We start from the raw sequence: 9,557 nt of genomic DNA on the forward strand, positions 1-9,557 counted from the left end.
CCTTCTGAACTTTTCGCATAACTCTTTCTGCACTCACCACATTGGAAAGCCGTGATTTTTAATGAAATCGTTATTCAGTTGTGTGACACTTTTGAGCTTTGTGTAGTAGAAGCGATTATTTTGAATAGACAATAGTTTTTTTTTTTTTTTTTAAATTAAAAACAGTTAAAACTTCTGTTGACTAGTCGGAAGTTTCCATTCCTTATTCTCGTTGAGATCTGACAAGAAGCTGGAATCGAGACTGACTTCTCTCCAATTTCTCATTCTCGCATCGTCATGAGACATTGAGAATGGGTTTGTCTTTTCCTCGTCATCTTCTGATGATTTGAACGACATAATTCGTTTCAAATTGGCCGCCGACTGCGAGTGAGGCATCATCGTTACTGGTCCGCTTCCACGATGCTCCAGACGCACTTCAGAGGCTGATCCGTGATAATGATGATTTGGAACATGAGATGATTCTTCTGAATACAGAAGAGGAACATCCACTTCATCATAGAACGGGTCTTTTCGAAGATCAGGCGTTGTCATTGGGTTATCAGCAATCATCAATCCCATCTCAACCGATTGGTTTTCAGATCAATTCGATGAAAATATTCACTCACCGTGATATTTCTATCAATTAATGCATTTGTTTCAAAGTCATCATCGTCTTCTCCAAATGGATTCAGCATAACGTCAATAACTTTAAGCCATCCCATATAAAATATGAATTGAAGAAATGTCATGACAGGAAAATAAACATCAACTTCATCGACTATTTTATGCTTTTCCACGACAAGTTGTCTTGCTACAATCGACACCAAAAAGTACAGATTGACTGCGAGGCACACCAACTGTGGGTACATTAGCGGTAACGGTACCCAATCGTAGTTGCAAACCCATTCAATATTCGTCCTCCACGTTCTGATCTCCGCTTCCATTTGTGCTTTGAAGTAGTCACTCTCGATATATCCATCCTTTCTCGCTTTGTTGGTCATGCACAGTGCCCAATTAGCAGGAATCCAATATTTTGTTCCTAGCTTACTGTTATACTTGGTGTCATAACTGTTGTACAATTCAAGTTCGTGTTTATTCATGAATCCTGCAGCTACTATCGTCTCCATTGTGGGGAATCGACGACGAGTCCTCATACTCATATCACGAAACACAAGAACTTGAACTAGTTCACAGTATCGCATTATGTTTCGACGATAGATTCTTGCCTTCTCTGTTGCGCCACGAATGTAACAGTTTGCCATGAGACCAACGCTGAAAATTGCACCGCTTGATTTGTAAATTAACCTTGATACCACTTACTTATCAATGAATCCAATTGTCTGGTACAGTTTCGTCCATCTGTTCACTACGGTAGTAACGAAAAATCCCAACACAAATTCAAGTGGAATGTATGATAACCTCTTATCGAAATACCGTACCACCGCCTCGAAAGTTCTTCAAAAACTTATTATTCTCCTATTCAACCACACGTCACTTTCTCTTACCTTTGACTGGATTCGCCGAGTGCTGTTTTGTAAATAACCGAAATGATTCCATAAAAAATCAAGAAGATTATGGTCTCCATGTAAACAGCCTTCCAAATCGAACCTTTCCATTTGAACAGTAGTAAAAAGAAGGTCCACGGATGGGATGTCATTATTTCTTTGTGATAATTTATCGTCATTTTTCCGAATATTCAGATGATCTCCTGGAAAATATTTTAAATGACCAGAAGTGAAAAAGCGAATGAAAAGAGAATCGCGACGATTCAGAGATCGCTCATCGATAGGTTCGTTGGGTTCATCTACCATTCCGTTGAAGGAAGACGACCAGTTCACAAAACTTCCACCCATAAAATGACCAATTTGGGTATATCAAAAAGAAGGCATGTGATAGGAATCTTACTGTACTGATAGGACTAATAAAAACGACGTCAACTCGAAATGACGACTTCTTTGCTACCTGTCGCATTCTGATGACTCATTTTCGTCAAATTGGAGGAATTTGTCTTAAAGGAACAAGTTATCACTGAATATTATGCTGGTACAAAAAAATCGGAGCTGTGGAAGAGAAATGTCGGTGGCCGTGGCTGAAGGTCCGACTACCGTAGCCTAAAAATATGTGTTCCGGGATCTATTTTCTCGTTTTTCACTTTTTTCTGAAAACACACAAAAATCGTGAAAATACTGAAAAGGAAAATATTTTTAGGTTACTGTAGTTGTCGTTGTTAGTAATATTGGACTCAAAAAACAAAATGTTGAATTAAAATAATGACCGACAATCACGAAGATTCGATTAGGAGAGTAACAATTTATACTCGAAATGTGGAATAGGATTAAAAATGAGGGAATTAGAAAATGTCGGAAGTACTGTATGGAGAAAAATACGAAAAGAACAAGTTTGAAATTCTCTTCGGGAAACGAATGGGAGAAGACGAATGGTGGGGGGTAGTCTCTTTTCAATAATACTTTTATGGGTTTTATGGGGGTTTTCCGAAGTATTCAGCATGCCAGAGATCATACCGTCAAACACATTTCTTACAACAAACATGGTAATGGAATGGCAAATATAAAGAACCAAAAAATTATGTCATCCAACTGATTGAGATACTACAGAGAACGATACATTCGGAAACGGGTTCATTCAGGTTCATTCGCCGATGTCTTGCTGCATGATTTCTTTGAACTTGACTTCCTCCCGTCATCTCTTCTTATCATTTGATAAACATATGATTTTTGTATTGCAGGTTGTGAAAAGTGAACAAGAACGATACGTCGGCTCGATGCTTCTGGAACCACGTAGTCTTTTCATCATGACCGACGACGCCTACACAACGATGCTCCACGGAATCACAGAAAGAGAGGACGATCTTGTTGAACCTGGAAAAGTGTTCAATTGCACTGAAGAATTGGCGAACAAGAGATTGGAAAGAGATACTCGAATCTCAATTACGGTCAGAAATGTGGAGAAAGTGTCGAAGCTCAGTGTGATGGACATGCTGAAAAAGTGATAAAATTAAGTTCAATGGATTTTTTTGTGCATTTAATTACTGGTGAAATAAAATATTATTTATTGAAATCGTCGTTAGAAGATGAAAGACAAAAGAACAGAAGAAGAGGAACAATTCTGAAAATACAGTAACTCTGAATTGATTGATTTTTTGCTGAGATGTTAAGAATGACTTTTTTGAGATCTGGAATGAAATCAATTTTCCGGTATAAGGAATACGGAATCCGTAAAATGTGTCCCAGAACAAAAACTAGCATTGAAAAATTCAAATTCATATTTTCTCATTTCTCAATTTATCTTTGGTGTCTGGCATTTTTTTTTCACTATTATTGTGGTACAAAAAATTGGAGCTCTGGAGATGAAACGTCGGTTGCCGCGCCCGAAGGTCTCCAACGACAACTACCGTACCGTAAAAATATGTTTATTTTCTTTTTTATTTTTTTAACTTCACAGTTTTTTAAAATTTTTAGTCGAAAACTAAAAATTATTTTCAGGTTACTGTAGTTGTAGTTGTGGGACCTTCGGCTACAGCCACCGTTGTTTCTATTCCACAGCACTCAAATTTTAACCAGAATAATGAATAAAAAAAATATTAACAGACAATGAGTGCCGGAGCATCCTTCTCGCTTCTTCCTCTTTTTGCTCTCTATTCGCCGACTCATGACAATTCTGATTTGTTTTGGCAGATGGGAAAAAAGAAAAAGAAGAGACGGGCGGCATATGGGAACGATGAGTTACGCAACCGGCAAAACGAACCAAAAGTGACAAATTACTCAAATAAAATGCATGAAGCGGTGTGCGCTAAAAGATGATCATCTCTGATAAAATGCTCGTTTCTTCCCTAAAAATTGAAGACAAATGACATAAAATGAGAATATATATGAGTGCGGGAAATTGAACGGAAATTGAATGCAAAATTGCAATGACTTTCGTTATACTTCGTAGTTTCCTTTTTTCTTTGGTCATCGTTTGGCTCCCATTCCTAACAAATTATTCTTCTATTTCACATTTCAACAAAACAATGTTTTAGTTGTTTTCTTCGGTGTCTTTTTGTTTTCTATTGTCATCAATTTGAGATGATTTGACATGCAGATGGCATGCACAATGAAACAGGTGAGTAGGGTGAAGGAGTAACGTGAGAATGTGTTATGGGAATTAGCACTACCCTGAGAACATGAAACACCTATTAAGAACACATGGAAACAGAGTGTGAAGGGAAATAACAGTAATCTAAACCGGATGAACCATCCAAAAAATGGGCGGTCCATATAGGTGCCAGGTTTTGACCCCAATAAACCCCAGAGGAATAATATTACTTCCGGTTCAACCAATACTATTGATTCTTCAAAAAAGAAACACTTTATTTTTAAACCAATCGTTTTCTGATCATTTTCATTTGAGAATGAGATGTTCGTTTATCACAGGTAAGACGGGGTTGGCGAAAAGCGTACAAACGGCGGCTGAAGATCTAATGTAAGAGTTGTCAATAATGTGCGTCTTTAAGCTAATGGGTGACATTTTAAAAAGAAACCTAATTTTTTCATTATGGTTAAAATTCTAATTTTTCTGCTAATACCGTTCATACTTTTTATAACAAATTTTTCCCCAGTTGCTTGAAGACGCAAATTTAAGCCAGTTTCCAAATCTTCAGCCGCCGTTTGCACGCGTTCCGGCAACTCCGTCTTACCTGTAGGCTTTCTAAATGGTGTTGTAGACTTTATCAAATAATTCCTCAAGGAAAATTTTCCATGATTTTATATAAAACTTGCTTTCCTTTGGTTCCTGCACTCTTCTGAACTTTTTGCTTTTCAAAATGATTTTGAAGTTTCAATTCCAATTTCAGAACTTTTAAGATTGCACTGTCAAAACGAACATCTTTCTTCATTTTTTTTGAAAAATTGCAGATGGATCATGTATACTTTCCTGCTCAAAAGGAATTTGGATCAGATATAATATTTAAAAAAATATCATATGAAATGTCAACTCTTGGATCGAAATTTTCAGATTAAGACCTTATTGTACACTTGAGATTAAATTCGGTTTTGATCCATTTCAATTAATTTTTTTTGATTCGGGATTCGTACAATTTTAAACGCTTTCACCTTTCGATAGGATGATATTAGTCTTGGTTTTTTTCTCAAAAATTCGTTTTGCAGCTCTATTTTCTATTCCTAGCAAGATTGACCAAGTAAGGTCCAGGGCCTAGGTTGGTTAAATAATCAAAAGAACTTGTCGAAAAAAACTCAGCCGCAGAAGACACACCAAACCAACGAAGTAGCCGTATTGCATCTGGTACCGGAGTAGCCAAATCAGAACGCCTCGGGTTTTCCGTATTTTCCTGAAACCGTAGAAAAGCGAAATTGCATTCAGCTAATAAATCAATTTTGAACTGTCTATGACGTACCGTAAAACTTGTAATAGAAGAGCCCATGAACTTCTAACTTTTAGCTCAAATGTTTCAACTTGTGTTAAAGGTTTAAAACAGTTGTCAACAGATAAATTGCTTATCATACTATTAAAAATGTTTTGTCCGTTGACATATTGTTGATATTTTCATAGGAATAGAAAGAATTGAGCTCAAAGTTGACGATTCGGATGGGCTTATATTATAAAAAATACGGTAATCAGAAATATTCGATATCCTCCCTGGGGAATTTGAATATTTGTTTTGAGAATCATCTCATCTGATTGCAGTCACCAAAGTCTACAAGTGAGTTTATGATGACCTCACTCTTGTGCTTTTGAACTGATTGAGCTAAAATAAAAAATTTAGAGTAGAAATTGGAAATTCTTTTTTAAACTTAAAAATATAAGTTTTACACAACAACTGAATATAAAAGATCTACTAGTTTTTTGACATTGCTCTGAGATATTGACACCAAAAAATAAAAATATGAATAGACACTTTCCTTAATCATTGAATTGCAATTGAAAGCCGATTTTCTAATTGCTCAAGCATCTTGAAAACTCTTTAATAATTTTATAGCTTTATAGATCAAAAGTGTTATAGGCCTATACTTATCACCATTCTTAGAGGTTTTGACTGTTTAATTTCTATTTCCCACATCCTGCTCTTTGATGCTCTTTCTCACTACCGTAACTAATAGTTTTGTGTTATCTGAAAACGAAATCTTTAACCCATTTCGTTCTATTTTCCCGCACTACTTCATCATTTTCTCCCATTAGACACCGTTTCGCTTTCCACCCCGTACCCTTTTGTTTCTCTGGTCGGTGACTCTAATCCCTTCCATTTTGATGCATCATCCATACTTCTTTTCCTTCGTTGCAGTCGGCTGCCATTTACCATATGTGGGTGTGCGAGTAGCGGGGTTCCCAAGAAAATAGTGGGCGGAGTCAACTACAGTAGGCGGAGGAGCAAAAGTGGGAGGAGACACAAAGAATAGGGAGCAACCCAGCCAACGCTCAACGTCTCAACACGACTCGTCCGAGGATCAAATTCTTTGCTTCCAATTAATCCGATCACTGACTTTGCGTAAGACGGTAATAATCCTTGGGGATTGAGACGACTCCAGAAAAGAGCAACACATGGATGACAATACGAGCACACTCACTGCTCTGCACCAACACCAGCAGCAGCAGTCCCATAATCGGTTGGTTTTATTTTTCAACTTTTGTTCTTCTTCAAGTTTATTTTTTTGTTCTACTTGCTTGTCTAAAACATTACCAGGGTAAAACCTGTACTAGAAGGGCTGGACCTTCTATTTCTCCAGAACCCTTTTTGAAGGGCACTTTTAATAAAGGGGGCCCTTCTAATGTAGGTTTTACGGTAAGTCTTTATTTATGTATTGTAACTATAGTAAGTAAATTAGAAAAAAGTGACGAACGTTTCAAAAATATTCAAAAAGTATTCCAATTGTCTCTGAGAATTATTAAATTGTATCTATGTAGTTACAAAAGTCGTGTTTCCTTAAAAAAACTTTTCTTTTCGTTCCGGTTCTCACCGTATCAGAAAACAAGTTTCAGCAACCTACCCAACATATCTTTGAAGTACCTTTTTCGGTTACATCTACCCACTCACAAAACTGACTAACTTTTAACTTTGAGTCAATTTATCTAGATTCCTGAGAGATTTATCAAAAAGTGAACAACTAACAAAATACTTTTGGTGTCATAATTAACGTTTATTAGTTTACCACTTTCTGATATCTTTTACAGGAAATTAGATATTTAGGGTCAAAGTTGGAGGTTTGGTGACCTTCTATTAGAGTGTTTACGGTCAGTCTATGTTAATGTATATCAGCCCAAGTCGGTAAATTAGGATAAAGTAACAAAAACTGAAAAATATTTAGTAATTATTAGATTTTGTCATGGTTGAAAAGTTTCCTATTTTATTTACATTTCTAATTTCATTTCGGTTCTCACCGTAGCAGAAATCAAGTTCAACAAACATAACTACCTGAAGTACTTTTTATCGGTTGCATCTACCTCATTCCCAAAACATTGACTCAACTTCACATCTTCTGCTATCTGACCTCACCTCATCACTCCCACGTGTCATATTTCGACAGTTTTTAATCGTTGTGTCCTTTTCAGATTCCCCCACTCATTAGTATGTGTTGGACCACTAGATCATCATCCACTCCTTCCGGAACAATCACTTTCTTCATCTTTGGCACCATTGACACACAATCCTTATGCATTCAACTACCCAATTCCACTTGCACCAACAGAAATCACAACGAAACTTCCAAAGTGTAAGGGTTTTTGATTTAGATGTAAATGCAATGAAAAAGTAATGGTTTTCAGTAGAATTGATGGCTCTTGATGTCAAACAAGAACATGAAGATGCTATTCATAATGAATCGGCTAGCCCGGCAGATTCATCTGGAAATGGAAGTACAAATGGAGGCAAAGCTCAGAAGCCACGAAGACAGAGAACCCACTTTACAAGTCATCAGGTATTACTTTTTCTTGTTTCATGTTAAAGAAGATCTAATCTTATTTTTGCAGCTTACTGAACTTGAAAATTGGTTCGCCCGTAATCGATACCCAGATATGGCTTGTCGAGAAGAAATCGCAGTATGGATCAGTTTAACGGAACCACGTGTCAGAGTGAGTTGTGATTTGTATCAATGCCGTTTTCCGGTCATAAAACCATGCTTTGAAATTGATGGCCATCTGCCAATTACCGTAGGAATTGAATAGAGAAAAGAGAAACAAATGGGTGGGGAAGAATAACATGGTCATGTAATGAGAAAATAGGGTGAAAAGGAGCCGTAGGGTGCTAATTGAATTTCGAAAAGAAATGAATGAAATGAAGACGTCACTGTCTGTTTGCAGGTCTGGTTCAAGAATCGTCGTGCCAAATGGAGGAAGCGCGAGAGAAATTATGTGATTGAAAATGGACAGGCCACTTCGAAACCATCAACGATGACGCCGGGAATCGTCCCGACACAAAGTTTAGATCCACTTGGATCTCTTCAAAACACATTTCCACAGAATCTGTTACAGAGCAGCAGTCAGGTACGTATATGGCCAGACATTTCCACTTGAATTGTTTATATTCCAAACGTCTCATTTTTCTTTCTTTCCTCTTCTTCTCTCCACCAGAAATGTTGCCTCTTATGTCATAAACAATCAGATGGCATCTTTCTTTTTCTTCTTTGATTTCTCAAATACACAAATTTAGTTCGGGACAAGAAAATAAGACAAAAAATTGAATTCAGCTCGACGATTCTGCTGTAACGGCTTCTCCATTCTACGGGTATGGGGGTACATGGCAACCGAATCCCTACTACTCGAGAAGTAACCAGTTTAATTGGCAGATAAAGCCACAGGTGAGGAAATCTAGAATTTTTTATAGAAATAGAAACAATGAATTTCAGTTTCAAACACTTCCGATGCCAACGACAACTTCACCGTCTCGATTTACGACGGCTGTCTCGACTGGGTTGACTCCTTTGCCAACGTGAGTTTTTTTTAAAAGCAAGAGAATCATGAAAATTTCTGAAATAGAAAAGATATCAGAAACCATGAAGCATAATCTTTTTCTGGTAGGAATGCATTAAAAAAGTTTCGACACTCTGCTCTGGTCAAATTTCAATGTGCTTTGAGGCCGGTAATTCGAGGGTGGGCGGAGCTTAGCGCAGGTAGCGATATCCTTAACGGAGCATGTATTTTTCGTAAATAGAAACGCTGGAGCCCTCATAGTCTACCACAATGTCTTGTAATTTGTAATTTTGTTTATTGAACAGATATAATGATAACTAGAGGGCAAGACATAAAAGACTCAGAAAATGCCCCTCACGAGGCCGATCTGAGTGAAGGAGGAAAACCGGGAGAATTATGAAATATGGGGTCTACTAACTGGCTCCGCGACACTTCGAAACCTGTCATTTAGGAACCGTGGTAATGCAGGCGAATGGACAAATTTCAGACAACAGAAACAACTTTAGGGTTTTCAAATATGCTTTTTCTGATAGAACACGTTCTGAAAATCGGAAAAATCCAAAATTTGATGTTCTCAAAAGTCGAAAAAGTTTTAAATTTTTCGATTTTTAGAATGTGTTATTATATCAGAAAAAGCATATTTGAAAACCGGTACCGAG

General features: G+C 37.1%; 4 protein-coding genes across 4 annotated transcripts in view; 3 read left to right on the forward strand and 1 right to left on the reverse strand.

Moving 5' to 3' along the window:
* The window catches only part of CBG01823, a gene marked incomplete at both ends in the record, with an annotated part of 1,278 nt that extends 1,223 nt beyond the window's left edge, over positions 1 to 55 (forward strand). Inside the window, one exon of the mRNA XM_002634206.2 lies at positions 50 to 55. Within this exon, the coding sequence (XP_002634252.2) occupies positions 50 to 55 (6 nt within the window). The remainder of the gene's footprint in view (positions 1 to 49) is intronic.
* Positions 56 to 165: 110 nt separating this feature from the next.
* On the reverse strand, positions 166 to 1,663 carry CBG01822 (the record flags this gene model as incomplete). Its single annotated transcript, XM_002634205.1, has 4 exons — positions 166 to 558; positions 606 to 1,251; positions 1,300 to 1,434; positions 1,485 to 1,663. 4 exons carry the CDS (start codon positions 1,661 to 1,663, stop codon positions 166 to 168), a joined length of 1,353 nt encoding a protein of 450 aa, XP_002634251.1.
* An 822-nt stretch (positions 1,664 to 2,485) lies between these two features.
* CBG26431 lies at positions 2,486 to 2,989 on the forward strand (the record flags this gene model as incomplete). The annotated part of the gene is made up of 2 exons (XM_045235804.1): positions 2,486 to 2,530; positions 2,726 to 2,989. The coding sequence occupies 2 exons, from the start codon at positions 2,486 to 2,488 to the stop codon at positions 2,987 to 2,989; spliced, it is 309 nt and encodes a 102-aa protein (XP_045098021.1).
* A 3,545-nt stretch (positions 2,990 to 6,534) lies between these two features.
* Positions 6,535 to 9,557, forward strand: part of Cbr-unc-30 — a gene marked incomplete at both ends in the record, with an annotated part of 4,016 nt that continues 993 nt past the window's right edge. The window contains 7 exons of the mRNA XM_002634204.1: positions 6,535 to 6,599; positions 7,543 to 7,703; positions 7,756 to 7,907; positions 7,960 to 8,061; positions 8,290 to 8,472; positions 8,676 to 8,786; positions 8,835 to 8,917. Of these exons, the coding sequence (XP_002634250.1) occupies positions 6,535 to 6,599; positions 7,543 to 7,703; positions 7,756 to 7,907; positions 7,960 to 8,061; positions 8,290 to 8,472; positions 8,676 to 8,786; positions 8,835 to 8,917 (857 nt within the window). The remainder of the gene's footprint in view (positions 6,600 to 7,542; positions 7,704 to 7,755; positions 7,908 to 7,959; positions 8,062 to 8,289; positions 8,473 to 8,675; positions 8,787 to 8,834; positions 8,918 to 9,557) is intronic.

This window comes from Caenorhabditis briggsae, assembly GCF_000004555.2.
Source record: "Caenorhabditis briggsae complete genome, chrIV, whole genome shotgun sequence".
Lineage (NCBI taxonomy): Eukaryota > Metazoa > Nematoda > Chromadorea > Rhabditida > Rhabditidae > Caenorhabditis > Caenorhabditis briggsae.